At 39.5% G+C, this 17,361-nt stretch overlaps 1 protein-coding gene across 1 annotated transcript in view; it reads right to left on the reverse strand.

The window, feature by feature from the left end:
• The window catches only part of col22a1 (collagen, type XXII, alpha 1), a 70,904-nt gene that overhangs the window by 34,459 nt on the left and 19,084 nt on the right, over positions 1-17,361 (reverse strand). The window contains exons 5-23 of the mRNA XM_072447753.1: positions 16,298-16,409; positions 16,077-16,200; positions 15,381-15,656; positions 13,056-13,136; positions 12,627-12,743; positions 12,475-12,519; positions 12,337-12,399; positions 12,120-12,158; positions 10,659-10,712; positions 10,510-10,563; positions 10,378-10,431; positions 9,707-9,760; positions 9,044-9,088; positions 7,271-7,324; positions 7,132-7,185; positions 5,789-5,824; positions 3,198-3,227; positions 2,385-2,438; positions 2,167-2,220 (exon numbers count right to left, since the gene is read on the reverse strand). Coding sequence (XP_072303854.1) covers positions 2,167-2,220; positions 2,385-2,438; positions 3,198-3,227; positions 5,789-5,824; positions 7,132-7,185; positions 7,271-7,324; positions 9,044-9,088; positions 9,707-9,760; positions 10,378-10,431; positions 10,510-10,563; positions 10,659-10,712; positions 12,120-12,158; positions 12,337-12,399; positions 12,475-12,519; positions 12,627-12,743; positions 13,056-13,136; positions 15,381-15,656; positions 16,077-16,200; positions 16,298-16,409 — 1,400 coding nt within the window. The remainder of the gene's footprint in view (positions 1-2,166; positions 2,221-2,384; positions 2,439-3,197; positions 3,228-5,788; positions 5,825-7,131; positions 7,186-7,270; positions 7,325-9,043; positions 9,089-9,706; positions 9,761-10,377; positions 10,432-10,509; positions 10,564-10,658; positions 10,713-12,119; positions 12,159-12,336; positions 12,400-12,474; positions 12,520-12,626; positions 12,744-13,055; positions 13,137-15,380; positions 15,657-16,076; positions 16,201-16,297; positions 16,410-17,361) is intronic.

The following is a 17,361-nucleotide window of genomic DNA, read 5'->3' on the forward strand; positions in this document are numbered from 1 at the left end:
TCATTCATGAAAGTTTGATCTGTTAAGACCTGTATTTTTGTACCTATGTTTAGTTTGTTTCTGTTTCTGAAACTTTATAATCCATTAAGTTTCAAAAAATGTCACTTAATTATACGTTTTAGACAAAAAAAACAAACCAAATGCCTGAAGGACATTAGTTACACAGCTGGTTCGCCTCATCGTGCTTTTAGTTCAAATCTTAGTCGATCGGAAAAATTAGGCTTTTTAGTGAGTGGGACTGCATTAGCGCCATTGTTTTGTCGAAACCATATATTACACAAGCAAAAGAACATTTTCCAAATTTGAGTTTTGCACACAAGTGATCCAAACCTTACACTAAACAAAACCCTCAAATTTACCCGGACCATATCATTCTGAACAGGCAATTTGTGTTATTTATGATCAACACAATATTTTTGATTTGGCTATGGTTTGGCAATATTCAGTTGCAAGATTCCCCAAATGCCTCTAGAATTGTAATAAAAACAGACCCCAAACTGAGGCAGAATATGTGTAACCTGCAACTACACATGGACATGAGCGTTTTTGCAACAATCTGGTATATTTACTCTAATAAGAACATTACTGTCATCTACATTTACTCTACATTATCCAATTTCTGCAGCCATCCAATTATTGAAATGGCAGGCAAACTGTTATGCCTGATGGGAGTAATCTGATTTCATTCTGATTGTTCACACTTGCAGGTTTTGACAAAGAAATTACATGATAAAAAAAGGGACAATCAAACAAACAAACAAAAGACAAAAAATGAAGAGAAAACGTTGTAGACTGAAAGACTAAAAACCTTTTCTCTAAATATTCATTGACTAACTGACAGATTGATTTTGCGCATGTAAAAACACATCAAAAATCATCCCATCAATTCCACGGACACCATTGTTTTCCCACACTAAAACCTCATTTGAGCCGAGGGGAAATTTGGTGGATATTGTTGGATCTCAAGACAAACTAATCCCTTTATACATATTAATGAAGCATAAGTCTGTGTATCTCTGAGGATCTTGTCTCTGGCTGTGCTGAGGACGTTCTTTCATCCAGGGCCAGAGCAGGTTTGGCTCGACACGCCGCCGCGCTCCGACAGATGTGAACGGGAGATTTCAGCATATTGTTGATGAGAAGTTAATCGCTCCCATTCAAAAAATGAATGAGAGGTCACCACCAGCTTGGCTAATGTTTTGGAGATGAAAATTGCTATATTCGCTCCTCCCGACCATAGTAGGAGAACATAACGTGATTATTTCGACGTCTTGTCCTGAGGATTCAACGCGTGCAAACGTCCTTTTCATCGAGAGGCAATGTCTCTTGACTATAATGGTGTGAATTCTAATTATACAACTCTATTATACAACGTGGGACTGGGGAGGGCGGGGCTTCTGGTTCCAGACGTAAACTTTTGAAGAAACATTCCATATTCACATCGATTTTGAGGAAGAAGAATACACATATCATGCATTGTTTGTATTGTTAATCATCTATAAATGCTCTTGAGAACCTTTGCTTCGACATCTAATTGAAATTAAAAAAAATAATTAGATAAATACTGGTCTACAAGCATTCATTACGTCATATCAGTCAGGCGTTTTCCACTGAAGGACTTGAGTTAGCGCTCCATCTAGTGGCAGCAGAGGGAATTACAAAGGGAAGATAAACCAAACTAGCTTCCTGCCCCAACATGCTAACGCAGTCACGCAGTTTGAAAAGCTAAAAACTAGTCTGGTGATGATTTATGGACTTAGAAACTGCACAGAGGATCTCGGCGCTCTACATATGTCGTCATAAAACTGGAAAAGTTTGAAGTGTTTGTGAGTACAAGCAGGATTAATGAAACGGGCGTGAAAGTAAATAAAATACAACTCCAGGTATGTTTTTGATGAGGGAACAACTGTATGTTCAAACGCGGTTAATAGTTCCAAAAAGTCACATTTTCATATTATGTGACCTTCAACAGTTTGAAATCTTGATGAAAAGTGAAGTCATGGCGCCTTCATGTCTTTTGTTTTAGTTAGAAAATTAAAAAACAAGACATGATATGATGCACAGTAGTCACAATACATATATACCATACAGACCGGATTAAAAATAAAATATATAAACAATACAGAGCAATGTTTTCCACGCGGTAAGAAAGGCAAGAAGATTTACCCTCTGGCCAAATTCCCCAGGCGCTCCAGGGATGCCTTGAACACCGGGAGGACCCTGCGAAACACAACATTGACATTCAGCTGCTGACACAGAAACAACAAGAGGAATTTGTCTTACACTCTTTACAACACATGTACCAGACGCCTTTCCATAACATCACACTTATTGCTGCAAACATAACAGGCAAGAGTCACAGAATAATACTTGTAGATGCTTACAGGGGGCCCGGGAGGTCCATCAGCCCCAGGAGGCCCCGAGGGTCCCGCTACTCCCTGTAACGACACAACACTTCATCAGTATGTGGGAGAGGAGAGAAAACAGCCTCTCGACTCAACAACAATTCAATAACGGCGATATTGCACTTCAGATGATTGAGTTTGTTCTCATTATGTTCAGACAAAATATGACATTTTCAAACAAAAAACACCACTTCATACTTCAAGCTAATAAAGAAAATAAATTGTGATTGTAGCAGCCAAAAGTCACTGTGAAATGTAGGGCAGGGTGATATGATGAAAAATCCATACATTTTCCACTCTCATATTGACTGATAACAATGTTTGAATCTATTTAATTTTGTCTTGATTAACAAATATAAATGGCTTTCAGTTAGAGCTGCAACAATTAATCAACTAATTGTGAATTTATTAAAAAATCAATTGGAGTTATCTGACAATACAGGCTCTAAAACGCTTATGGAAAATACTTTTTTTTTAAAAAAGACAGTAGCGTTATTGCATCAAAATATAAAAAAAAAAGAGTAAAAAAGGTCAGATTTGTATCTATATTACAGTCTATATTCAGTCGCAACCTATATTTGGTCAAAAATGCATTCAAAGGCTCAATACAAAAGCAATTCCAAAACGAGACAACGTTAACAACTGCAATTAAACCTCATGTTTTTACTGATTGAAGATTGACAAGCGAATCATTGACGGATTTCAATTTGGATTCAAATTTGAGTAATTGCGAATCAGCCCTAATTAAATGAAAACAAAACAAAAAATAGTTGTAATTTTTGAGTCGTTTACCTTATCTCCTCTTATGCCTTCCTTCTGAACCTTGAAGAAACAAGAAAAAGAGGAAAAAAAGGGAAAAAATTGAATATTATTTCCACTCACAGACCTAAAAAACATGACTTACAGTATATAATTTCTATTGCATTTGGTCAAAAGCTTGGTTGAAAGATAAAGTAGAATCCCTGTGGATATTATATAGATTATATATAGAGTCCCATAACATAAATAACAACGTCAATATTGTACAAACTCCCAAAATCCCCTTCTTGTCTTTCCTGATGTGGCTTGGACGTCCTGTTCCAGACCGAGCTGCAGATCTATGCCAACAAGTCAGCATGATTTATTTCTTCGCTGATTACAGGCTGTTCCAAAAAGCTTTCTCTGAATCAAAGAAATTATGTCAAGAACCAACAATCTTTGACTCTGACAGGCACACATTATCTGATTTTATCTTCTGGAAGAATAGAGATTTCAGGATACAGCTTTTATTTGATTATATTACAAAGCAGGTAAAAAAACTGACTTACAATCTAGGGAACTTGCAATTCTTCCCTTTTCCTCCTCTTGTTTCTTAAAGTGTATGATTACAAAACCCAAATATAAAGTTAGTCTACACAACACTACATTTAAGCTCTAAATCTTTCCAGTTTCTCTGTGAAGTTTATAATTGTACTTCCTGGTCAAACACAGGCAGCAGATGTGACATAATAGAGGTCATTCTATAGCTGTTACCTATAGCAATCATACTGTAAACAAGTGCCAAAGCTCTTCTAGTTTACACAATTGTTTAAGGCGTAAAAATACAGGTTCTGTCAACATATGTGTGTTTATCACTTGCAATGGTATTTATTTATTTATTTATTTATTTATTTTTATCTTTATTATTTTTCCCCTCCATCCCTTGTTGGGAAATGGGAGGTTTTGTCTATGGGAGTTTTTGTTTATAGGAGATCTTCTATTAAGCGTGTATCTTATCTGGAAACAACACACTTGTCCAAACTGCAACTAAAGACGTTTAATTATTTCATTTAATTCACTCATGTTCATACAGTTATATGGGACAGACGTGTATGTGCTTTTCTCATGAAGACTTAAGATCAGCCCTTAAAGCAGCACATACACACTAACCCTAACCTCAACTTTACAATCTGGAATTAAACAGAAAGATTTTTTGATACTTAATTCTTTATATGAATGTTGTATTTTTTAAAGGATTGTTTGGCCCGTAGGCCTTTTTAGATATGATCGTGCAGAGTGAAATGGCAAATGAGAGAGGGAAGGACATTCAGCAAATAGTTAGAGCAGGCGACTGCACATTGAGCCTGGTATATGTGCTATCCACTCAGCCACCCCAATTTTCAGTAAGATCTAGTTTGCTTAAACACTAAATAAGACATTAAAAATCTCTGTACCATTGTCAATACTGTGTGTCAACAAAGATATTTGAACCTGGCTCTATCCATTTTTTAGATTTACATGTCCCACATAAAAGGCTTTATTTATATGTAAAAACACCACATTTTTGTAATGTTTCTACAGATCTAGCTTCAAGCTGATATTTATAAATGTAATATATTTTTCCTATTCACCAACAGTGTTTTGACTTAACAAATAAAATTTAATGAAAATAACTTTTTAGTCAAATTGATGTTTGAACCGTGAGAAGAATGTGTTCCTCGAGTGTCCCTGGATTTTGAAAAAAAATTAAATAAAACTGTCACTTGCCTGATGTAAAACAAAAATGAAGATTTTCCACATATAAGGTTGAATGGACGATTTTTTTTCTCAAATCTGAGTCTTATTTCCTCGTGGCGTGGACTGCCCATTAGTCCTGCCACGTATCAATCATAAAACGCACCTACCGCTCACCTGCAGCCGCGTGCGGCTCGTCCCCACGAGAGCAGCATGTTTCCCTGTGTCCAAGGGCATTGATCTATCATAATATAGTTCCCTCAGTGTACGGGACAAAATGAAGACGGAGAAAGACTGTTCGAGCTGACGCAGAAGAAGACGGCAATCTACGGGAGACGAGAGATGCGATGTGATCCGTCGCGCTAATAAACAAACGCACATGTTGTATCAGTCCGCACGGGGGAGTGCACATGCGCACTTCCGCCTGCGTTCTCAAATTGCCGAAAAATCGTCCATTACGCCTTTAACAAACCCACCAAATGGTAGAAAAACCTGAAAACTGTTCATAATTACAAAACCCAGATGTATTTCAAAACTCTTAGATCCAAAAGCGCCTCTGACCGGTCAATAGACGATAGAAGATAAAAAATATTTTGGAATTTAGAAAAAAAAAAAAAAGTTTTCACACAATAGCATTTTTTAGGTTTATAATTTCATGTTTAGATGGTCAGTTGCTTCTTTGACTTTTATGCATAAACTTTGACTGGAATGAATATCCCCAGTGTGACGTCACTTCCTGTCATTTTTATACATTATACATTTTATTCAGGTTTTCTCCGCAAATACCTGGTGTAATTGGTGTACAACAGGTATAAAGACACCAAATGAAGTCAAAATTAGAAAATCGTAAAAACCTGTCAAACTCACTTTAAGTAAACACGCCCGTTTCTGTTATTACGTGTAGCACTTACTACATCTCCAGGTATTCCAGGTAGACCTCGCTCCCCCTGTGACACAAGGAGAAAAACACATCACTTAAAGACAGCACTTAAAGACAACCCTTCGAGCCATTCAAGTACAACCATACGCAACTGACTACAGTTTATGACACGCAGCGTTCTTAGACGTGAAAAGCGAAAGTGATGTGTTTGCAAGGTGAGGTAATAGTGTCTGTGTGCAATCAAATGGGTGTGTGTAGGACTGTTGGGAGACGCGCATCAAAGGAGTAATTAGAGACAGACAAATTTGAGTGCGTTTTATTTGAGCAGACGAAGGAGTGGGCTGATGGTAGACTGTGGAATGTCTGGAGAGCAGCAACAGTAGCATGGGAAACTGACTAAATGAAGTGCTTGATAAAGTTAACATGTATACTTTTTATATTGAGCAATGGGAAAAAAGAGACGATTCCAGCAAGGATTTGGCTGTTTGTGATTAAAGCTTTAACATATCCATGGGTTTCAGAATGATGAGATATTAAGACTGTTGCCATAGCGATTTCAAACTACATATTATCTCTTTTGAATGGGAAAAAGTTCTCTAAATGTTGCATGGATAAGAGAGCTGAAACCCGCCTTATCGTCATAAAGAGATGCTGTTGCGTTGCCTGGAAAGTTTTGCACTGTGGCATTAAACGAATCTACCAGGCTTTGTTGAAAAATACATGCATTTTAACTGTGAGTGTGGGTCACCTCTCCACAGAACTGGCTCTCAGTAATACGACTTCACATGGAATTATGACAAAAAATGTACGTACGGATAAAACAATAATGTTGTCGGATTTGTGTGAGAAGCTTCTCTTTTTCAGTCTTGTCTCTGAAATCCCTCGGAGGGTTCAGAGTTTGTGCACCGGACACACATTAGCAGCTCAAGTTGTCTTTTGATAAATCACAAACTTGTTTCACAAACTTAAAGCAGAAACAAGTAACTTTAGCGATAGAGCTCCCCCTGCAGCTCCATTGGAAAACAGACGCTACCGCTATTTTTTCCGTCTTTTTCTTTTTGAAATAAGGCAGTATAATCACACACAAAACCATTTAACGTTCCTGAATTTAAAAAACAGAGCAAAGGTTTCCCAGTAGAGTACATTTTTAACCATCAAAGGGACCTACAAATAGTTCAATAAGGCAATGTGTTACTTAGTTCTGCTTTAACCTGGAAAATCACATACGTATGAATAAATAATTGTAATATATATTTGTACGAACGCTTAATAAGTCAGACCCATGACCTGTAACTTGGCCACACCTCTATGTAGCATACAAGCTGCATAGTGCACTTTTAAACTGTTAGCTTTAACTCTCTGCAGTGTACGTACCTTGTCTCCTTTAAATCCACTTGGCCCAGGAGTACCAGACAAGCCTTTCACCCCCTAAACAAACATACACAAGTTAATTATTGTAATGAATTGCAAAATATTATTACTTTTTTTGTGTGTGATATTGAATTCAACTTACATCTTTTCCAGGAACACCATTTGGCCCAGGAAGCCCGTCGATACCAGCAAGTCCCTAAAACAAACAACAAGTTACATCTTTAGACGTATCTACACCATTTACATATTCATAAAAACATGTTTAAAGTTTTAAGATTTTGAGGTTAATGAAGATGAAGAGTAAACTGAACTGTGGGAAACCTCGCTCTCATCTTCTACTTATCTGTTTCATTAATTAAACTCTCTGAACCAGTCTCATTCTAAAGCTGTTTACTGATTCCCGCTGCACTTCTTCATCTTTATCTGCCTCATCACCTCTCAGCAGCAGCAGATCCTCTTTCTCCTCTTCACTGCGAGCAACCACTTCACAGGCTCAAGAAGTGCAGCATTTTAATACTATTCTTAGATATATTATGCCATAAAAACTCACTTCACAATTTAAAAAAAGGTTTACATCACAGTATTTATTGTAACTAAAGTCATCTGCTACATCTGAGAGTTCACGCAATTTAATTAACAATTATTCACAATTATTGACACCATGACCAACAATTGTGAAATCAATGTGTTTTGCTGTTTCTTTTAATCCACTCACATCTGTAGATTTTGTCACATTGTAACTTCAAAGGCAATTTCTCCCACAGAGACTGATCCAACAAAATGAAGCAAGAAATTTATACAGATATACGTCTCAAATATGCTCAAATGTATTTTTTTTTTACACATTGTTACACCTTATTCACATATAAAAACACTGCATGACGTAATACACTTTTCTTACATTTATCTAACTACAGAAGAATTTTCAAATTGATACCCCTAAATTTAAGATTTGTAAAGCGTCTCTTCTTAAACTACTCTGACAATAAAATTATTACGACATAATTTAAACGATGATCTTTGCGCACGTTTCCTTCTTGAAATGACCTGCTGTACGTGTAATGTAAAAACACGCGCCCGTCTTTTCAATAATGTCTCATTCATCCGCCGTAACCCAAGCTACATCTCCACTTCTCCACTTCCTTCACTTCCTTCACCTCGTCTCCTCTCTCTCGAGTGCTTTTGCAGTGCGCCCCACAGGAAATTGCCTGCTAATGTTGTGAACGGACAGACAGACCGCTCCGAACCCATCAAAGCTGAGCATGTTTTAGCCCAGCTCGCCTTTAACCTGCCATGTTTCCTCGTGCCATATGTTAAAGTCATCACTGTCTCGTGTTTACAACATTGTCCATAGCCACATGTTAAAGCCGTTTCAACAAAGCCGACATCTCAGCAAAAAATGTCATCCAATTGGTCATATTATCCGTCTTCTTCTTCAGATCTTTCGCAAAACATCGCAATCCTCGTAAAATGTCAACAAATCATATTCTGGAATCAATTGTTTGCACTTGGACAGAACTTCCACTGGGTTTTTATGGGTCGTCTGAGTTGCAACGCAGCGTCATTCAAATGGAAAGGAGGAAAGTTCACACATCAACAAAGCTCCAGCGGACTTGAACGCTTCGCTTTGTAGCCAAACGCCCCCACGCAATCCTAGACGGGAAGCTGGAAAGTGAATCAAGGAAGCACCATCTGTTTGGACCATTACCCCTGGCTTTGGAGTTCCAGGAATGGCCTCTTCCAGGGAATAAGTTGACCCTGTTATCGACATTTAGTCCATAAGGTTTATGCTCTAGAAGTTAAGATGGCTTGTAAATCTCAGGTGAAAATGTGCATCGGAAAAGTCGTATGGGCCTGTGCATGCAGCCCACTCGTCCTATACCTACAAACTTTAGTCTACAGGTGGAATACTTACTGGGGCACCTGGGACTCCTTTTTCCCCTTTGTTGCCAGCTTCACCCTGTAAAAATACACATACAATTTGTCATTGAAGGAGACATATGTGGCGGCGCAGCCTAAATGCCGGAACATGTCGGCATCGGTGAAACTGAGATAAACCCAAAAAAAGATTTTTTTTTTCAAATGTGTGATGCTTATTTTTCAGGTACGTAGTATTGAAGTACATGATAAGTAGATCATTTTACATTTTGTTATTATTATAAACCTTAATATTGATCTAAAATGGCTTAATTATAGAAACAGTTCCATTGACTTCCTGTTCAAAACTGCAGTACTGACAAGCCCTGCCCACCTCTTCAACAGTGGATTGTCAATTACATGTTTTTATTTTTGAAAAGTGGCTACATGACAACAGTGAAATTATTGTAACTAAGTACAGGGATGTGGGCGGGGATAGGTGGTAGGTGAAAACAGGTATTCTCTGAGCACTTAAGGCTCAGATGCAGTAAAGGATTACTCAAACATGCAGGAATCAATCAAAATACAACTTTGAGGAAACTAATGTTGAGGAAACACTGATATAACAAGGGTAAAAAGACTTTAAAGTTGATTTAGCATAATATGTCCCTTTAAAGTATTATTATATGAACGGACAAATGAAGTAGGCCACTTTACTCACAGTTACACCTCTTAGTCCAGGGGCACCAGAGATTCCAGAATCACCTTGAATTCCCTTTTAAGACAAAATGGAACAATAATCAAAGTGCAATTAAGGCCACAATATTATCTTAAAAGTAGTAAAAGTTGATTAATATTCAGCTGTGTTAACTGTGTACCTGACATCACAACTGATTGTACATGACATGACATCATTGGACGGGGTCAGCTCTATGTTCGTACGAGTGTTTGGATAAAAGGGGTCCCAGTGATCAAGTTGTATGGCCATTTTTTAAATATTGTCGTTATGGTGAGAGACTTTAAGAAGCAGCACTCTGCTGTAAGGTTGTGGTTAAGTTAAGCCTTTTTGTATGATAATGGTCACGTTTAAGGCCTTGTTGCATCGATGTGCAGACAAGTCGTTTAGTTTCACATTTCATTACAGTCACAAGTGTTTTTTTCAGTTTTCAGCATTTTGTTGAAAATCAATCACCTAAACAAGACCATGAACGCTCAGATTGATCCCAGGCCCCATTTCTTCCCAATCCATTTGTATATTTCCTTACGTTTTCAGACATTCTAATACTTATCAGGCTGTGTTTTACTGATGTTTTCATTGTATCACCATGGTAACGGTGAAACTATCCTCGCCAGACACATGCAGTACCTTCCCCAGCGTGAATTGAAGCGTACCTTTTGGCCAGCTGGACCTTGCACCCCTTTACTTCCTGGTGATCCTCCTTCACCCTGTTCGAAAAGAAGTTCCATTTTACTTTACAAAATCAATAATCGACACTTGTTTAAAAGTCTGAGCTCTTTTCTCACTTTGTCTCCTTTGTCCCCAGATAAGCCATCGATCCCAGGAACTCCTCCAAGCCCCTGGCAAGAACAGCAAAATGAAGAATTAGTTTTACAGCATGTCGTCATTTTAATGCTGGCACGTAAGAACACGGCTTTGGCATCACTTGGCACACCTTCTCTCCTTTTGGTCCAGTCGCACCTGTTATTCCTATGCTGCCTGTGTCACCCTGAAAAAAAGATTGTAATTGTTTTACTTTGCTACTCAAAGCATGCTCCAAATAGTAGTTAATGTCGGCGACGTGCTCTTACAACCTGTATCACAAAACGGATTTACAAGGCAGCGTGTTAATGGACAAGTATTGTTATGAATACAACAATCAGGTTAGATGAACACAGACGGACATTAATGTGAACGTGAGCGAAGATGCACATGTTTAGCTCAAATTCTGTCAAACTGTAAGAACATACACTTGGAAAAAGCCATTTTCTTAGCAACAATTTTGTCTGGCAAAAACACAAGACAATGGGCTCTGTAAGAACACCCCTTGTTCTATGACCACCATGACATGTCTTTTACATTGTATATTTCAGCCCTATTTCCTCCATCATACACTTTCCATGAGACCCTGCGATAAATAGACCTTCTGTGGAGTTTGTTAAATATTCAATTAGAGACGCTCTCATCATGGTGAATCCACTTTCTCTAAATGTGTCTCAGTGACCGCAAAGCCCCCATAAAGCCCCCATAAAGGCCCTGATTAAAGCCCCCATAAAGGCCCTGATTGCTTATCTTTGTTACTGCACGTTGTCTGTGTAGAAAATGTATTTATTCTTTGCTGTAGATGTTGCCTGGTAATGCTTTGAGTGAAAAGAATAAAAGCAACATCTGCATTAAAGTTAAATGGGTACCACTTTATAATAGCTACGCCTTAATTTGCCTTAACTAAGCATGAACAAAGACTTCAGTTTATTAAGCATGATTCAGGCTTAGTAAATACTTAATGAAGGAAAGGGGGAGGGTTAAGGTTAGGAATTAGTGTTAGAGTTTTAGTTAAGTAATTACAAAGCCTGAATCATTCTTAATAAACTATTTGTTCACTATGACTAATGTCTTTGTTCATGTTTTACTAAAGCAGGAATAAGTGTAGATATTATAAAGTGTTCCCGTTAAATGTAATGCAGTTTTATGAAGCAAAAGAAGCATTAGGCTTTAGTTTCTTTTTGATTGGATGAAAATTATAGAGGAAAAAGTATCAGTGTAAACCATAAAAGGATAGTGACTTCAGTTTGTCCAGACTTTGATGTCACTTGCGTAGTCGTGACTACAGAGACAACAGCGCAGTCTCCAGAGCAGAGCTGCTCACACTCCACGCTGGCACTGCCTCAGCCTCAGCCTGCAGCGGGCAGACTGGGTGGGCCTCTGGGCAGGTCTGATTCTGCACTACACATCCTGTGGTCAGCTGACCTTTAAATCAGGACAGCGCTCTAACCATCCCTAACTGTTCCGTAAGAGGTGCAGTGGCAGAAGAGGTAAATATAAGAGAGGACCAGAGTAAGACAGAGATCATGTTGTGTCTGAAACACAGAGACAAACATGCTTCACAGGCTCATGCAGCAGAGAGAATGTGACTTACCTTTTGCCCTCTGTCGCCTTTGACAGAGATTACTTTGCCCTGCAAATAATTCATCATTCAGATCAATTATTATCGAGGCACAGAAATAGAGCATGGAGTGCATGCATGGCAGTTAACTCTAACACTGAATGTTTTATTACTGAGTTAAAATATATACATGTGTAATTATCTATGACTTTGTGTTTGGTCATTTCTCTGTGCACATTTGTTTTCCTACAGTTTCTCCCTTTTCTCCTCTGAGGCCAGATGGTCCAGCAGCACCTGTAGCACCCGTGTCACCCTGAAAGAGCCACATGGAGCATAAACACACAACACGGCTATTTCACTTGTCACACTCAAATGTACAACAAGGCACCTTTTCACCCTTGGGACCTGCCACACCAGGCTCACCACTCTCTCCCTGTGGAAAGTACAACCGCTTAGACAGACCTGAAAACAAGACTCTGTCCTGGAGCATTTGGGACATTAAACACATAAGAGGGCAGGTTTGTTCTGAGCATGTTTTACCTGTTCTCCAGCTGGGCACGAGCAGTTGACTTCAGGACCCTTCTGCTGCTCCGCGCTGGTCGGGATCGGAGTCGGGATCTCCACTGGAGGAGCTTCGGTCACAACCTTTTTGGGACACTGCAGAGGAACACAGATCATCCATAAACATTAAAACTAGCATCATCTTTTTCATAAGACGTTTGTAATCGCAGTTATGAATAGCTTCACATCATTTGTAATTCTGACTGGGTTTGTTCTCACAGAGGGCATTGTTTTGCTGCTCCATCAAAGAATAGATTATAGAGAGAGTAAATGATGGCTATTTGAAAAAACCCTGGTATAACAGTGAAAAGTATATGCTGTGCTTTGATTTTTGATCTGGATTTAAGCTTCCATCTGTGTAATGACAGTGTGTCTATTATAGTTTGACAAACGCCTGGCAGAACTTACTGGTCCGGTGGGTAGATCGCAGCACGTCTCCAGCTCAGCATGTTTGGAATCGCAGTAGATCATCATCCTCTGAAGATCAAACTGGATTGGGACAAACAAACATTGTAATTAAAGCCGCAAGCGGCATCCAACGGCCCTCGCGGGCCGCCGGCCTTCCGACTCTGCTCTCTGCATTTTACAGAGATGGCGCTAACGCAATTGTCTAAGAACTAAGACAGCGACACATTGGACATGTACAATGCTGTGCTTAACCAGTGCAAATGAACACAAATGTCGGTCAAATGTGCAGCTCCAGCGCACAGAGACCGTGACACTTGGAATAAAAATATGGATAACTTTTGATGCTCCGCTTGTGTAGATTATTTTTCCCAAATATGAGCTTGATCGAGCTTTTGCCCACGGAGGAGTTCATTAAAGTGTGAAGCATAAATGTGAACATTTCAAGGATTTGGCGTTTTTCCCATTTGTGACAGTATATTTGCAGCTCCACGGCACAGAGACCGTAGCACTTAAAATCAAAATATGGATAACTTTTGATGCCCCATTTGTGTAGATGATTTCCCCAAATATGAGCTTGATCGGGCAATCGGCCTAGGAGGAGTTGGTGAAAGTGTGAAGCGTGAAAATGTGGTCATTTTAGAGATTTCGCTGTTTTCCCATTTCTGACATATATTTGCGGGTCCGCCACACAGAGACCGTAGCACTTAGAATCAAAATATGGATACCTTTTGATGGCCCGCTTGTGTAGATGATTTTCCCCAAATATGAGCTTGATCGGACAATCGCCCTAGGAGGAGTTTGTTAAAGTGTGAAGTGTAAAAATGTGGTGATTTGAGCGATTCTACGATTTTCCCATAAGGATAACATGGGATGTTTCTGTCAACGCTACGGTTACGCCGTACAAAATATGACTTTGGCTCTCATACTTGTATGATCAGGATGGCAAATTAGAATTTAGTGCAAAATGTCATGTCATTTGGAAAAACTCTATTGTTTATAGGCCACTCTGAAGGCCAAATAGTCAGAATTCTGGGAAACGTTTGCGGCTCCGTCGCACAGAGACCGTAAAAGTTATCCTTAAAATTTGGATAACTTTAGATGCACCACTTGTCTAGAGGACGTACACCGATTTTGAGGTTGGTGGGAAAAAAAGCACTAGGAGGAGTTCGTTGAAGTGTAAAACATAAAAATGTGGTAATTTGAGAGATTTTGCGGTTTTCCCATAGGGATAACATGGGAGGTTTCTGTCATCGCTACGACTACGCCGTAAAAATTTAGGCATTTTTGTGATTGGCTTTTGTGATCGGGACGGCAAAATAGAATTTTGGGTAAAGTTTAGACAATTTTGGTAAAACTAATTTTTGACCTTCAATGTTAATTCAAAGGTCACTCTGTAGGGGGCGCTATCGCGGCCATTTCAATTTTGTCAGCCTAAACTGGTCCAAACTAGAAAGTTGAACAACTGATTCAAATTTGGTCCTAATCGGACTGGTTTTGATCAAATGGGAGCAATTTTTAGATCTGCAATATTCCAAAATAAGTTGTCCAACTTTGCGGCTGCGCCGCACACAGACCGTTAAAGGTATCTCAAAAAATTGAATAACTTTAGATGCCCCACTTGTCCAGAGGACGTCCGCCGATTTTGAAGTCGGTGGGCAAAACGCCCTAGGAGGAGTTCGTCAAAGTTTGACGTGAACAAAATGACTAACACAGCGTATTTTCATTTTCAAAGGAAGATGGCGGCCATAGGGTAAGTCTGGGGGCGTGGCCACAATAATTTTTTTTGTTCGTCCTCATGAGAGGAATGCGTGTCCCGAATTTCGTAGCTTTACGCCAAAGTTGACCTCGGGGCGTCTCCCATAGGCGCAATGTATTTTGACTTTTGTCGGTGGCGCTGTCGCGCCATTTTTTAACGAAAAAAAAAATGGCCCAGAAAAAATAAAATTTTTCGCCGATTCTGAATTTTGGGCAAAGTTTGGTGAGTTTTTGAGCATGTTCAGGGGGTCAAATTAGAGCTCGAAAAGCAGAAGAACAAGAAAAATAATAAAAATAAAAATAATAATATTTTTAGCAAAAACAATATAGCCGTTTCCACTATAACAACAAATTATACATCGTGCTAAAGTGGCGGTGCGTTGTACACTTATCTCATCCAGAGACCACGGCCCTCAGGAAAATCTGGCCCTCTGGGAACATTTTGTTGAGTAGTCCTGATTTAAAAGTTATTGCATCAGCGGCGAAAAGTGGTGTTCAATAGTATTGGTTGAACGTGTCAGGCCAGGTCATTATCCTAAATACATCCTTGTTTGTGGAGCATAGACTCACATCAACAGGTACACTGTCATACAATCTTTTTCCTATGACGGTCTTTCCTTGGATGTCTATGTCCTCTCTCTCCTCCAGGGGCAGTGTGTCGATTTGTTTGCAGTCCAGGTACAGTGACACAGTCTTGGCCTCCACCCTGATGGCGATTTTGTGCCAGTTGCGGTCAAACAGGTTTTCCACTTCAGGGTTCCTGAACACGGCGCGGACAGCATCCTTCGTGACTCCGGCAGCGTTGTACTCCACCGCCTTGTTCTCCCCGTCCAGCCGGATGGACACCTGAGGAGCAAGGTCACAGAGACAATGTGTGTTAGATCTGTCACACACACAGAAGTATGATTTTCACAATGAGAACAGACATTTGTTTCTACTCCAGTGTGTCCGAGTACTGCATCGATTCAGGTTAAGGGTTGTTTTAGTCAGGTGTTTTAGGGGAAATCATCTGGGAGAATAAAAAATGCATGGTGGGGTCTATGTCTGAATATCTTGGTTTGGAAACGTACCTACATCATAGTATTTACTGAATTTGGAACAGCAGTAGCTACAAAAGCAATTACAAACCAAGTAATTCACATGTGTTTGACCGTTTTATTGATTTGGACACAAGAGTTTTTGCCATATTTTGTTTATTAAAATGTCCCAACAAAAGTGCCAGGAAACAAGTCCTGGTGCGAGTCACAAAGTAACATCTGAACTCACCTGTGGGATTCCATATTTGTCGTAGACTTGCCACAGATACCAGTCTTCTCGTCTTGAGGTTTTCCTGAATTTGAATGTTGTCACAAAGGCGTATTCATCTGGCAAGCCCTGAGAAAACACATCTCTGTGGAATAAAAGGACAACGTTAATACAGCCACAAACTGCTTTGATGGAAAATAGTTGAACTGTTCTTTTCAGGCTGTAGTATAGCGCGCTCTCACTCTGTCTGCTGCACTATGGGCATGGTACCAAGGCGGACATAAGAACTCTGGCCTTCGTCGTCTCTGGTCCCCAGAATATCCTTCACGTTAAAGTGCTCCATCAGGTCAAACCCTGCAAACATAAAAAAAACAAATCTAACTGTTATCTAGTGTCACATGACACATGCATAATACAGATAGTAGATCAGAGCCGTGATAAACACGTATGGCTTTGTCAGATTTAAGGGTGGATATTTATTTTTCCTTGGACGTGTTTGTTTCCTTCACACCAACAGCAGAAGCATCAGCAGCAGAAGCAGCAGATGAAATGACTTACGAAGAAACAAATGAGAAACAGCAAAATGCTGGATCTGCTGACATTTGGCAAAGGAGAGAAGTGCCCTCCAGGCCTGGTGCCTTTGGGAGTATGTGCGCTTGTGTGTACAAAACATGGGATTTGAAGTGGTCAGACCACAGACCATATTTAGGTGCTTTAAAAAAGGCACTCCCTTGAACAACAAACAAGTGCTGTAACTATGGCGATGGCAGCGAGATCAGAGATCACTAATGCAGGCCGATTGTCCAGCAGAGCGCACTGATGGCCTGCGGTTATGTGGCCAGAGTTTGTCTCAACCTCTGAGTAGACTATTATTAGTGAGTCAACAGGACAGACACCGCCTAAGTACAGTACAAATCTACTTCCAAAGTAAAGCAATGACAATAGCAACTAATCATTATGACATAAACGTTTGAAAAATCAGTCAGCATTAGTTTCATCTAAATAAATGTCTATCACATGAGCATAGCAAATTATTGTGTTTTGTACATTTATGTGTCACACACATCTGAGACAGGAAGAATCAGAATTAGTCTGTAATGTGAGTAATGTGAGAATCTTAGTGTAGTGTTTGAGAACCGCCTGGAGACACACTGCTGCCTCATGCACCATTAGCAACAGCGCTAAAGAACATTCCAACAGAGCCATCATAACAGGTTCAAAAACTGACAGGACCAGCCAACCAGAAATCCACTCCATCTGGACAGACGAACACTGAACACTTCACATGATGAAAACATTGTCTCCT

This window comes from Eucyclogobius newberryi, unplaced genomic scaffold (genome assembly GCF_026437365.1).
Source record: "Eucyclogobius newberryi isolate DKJ021-1_F unplaced genomic scaffold, fEucNew1.0.hap1 SCAF_16, whole genome shotgun sequence".
Classification (NCBI taxonomy): Eukaryota; Metazoa; Chordata; class Actinopteri; order Gobiiformes; family Gobiidae; genus Eucyclogobius; species Eucyclogobius newberryi.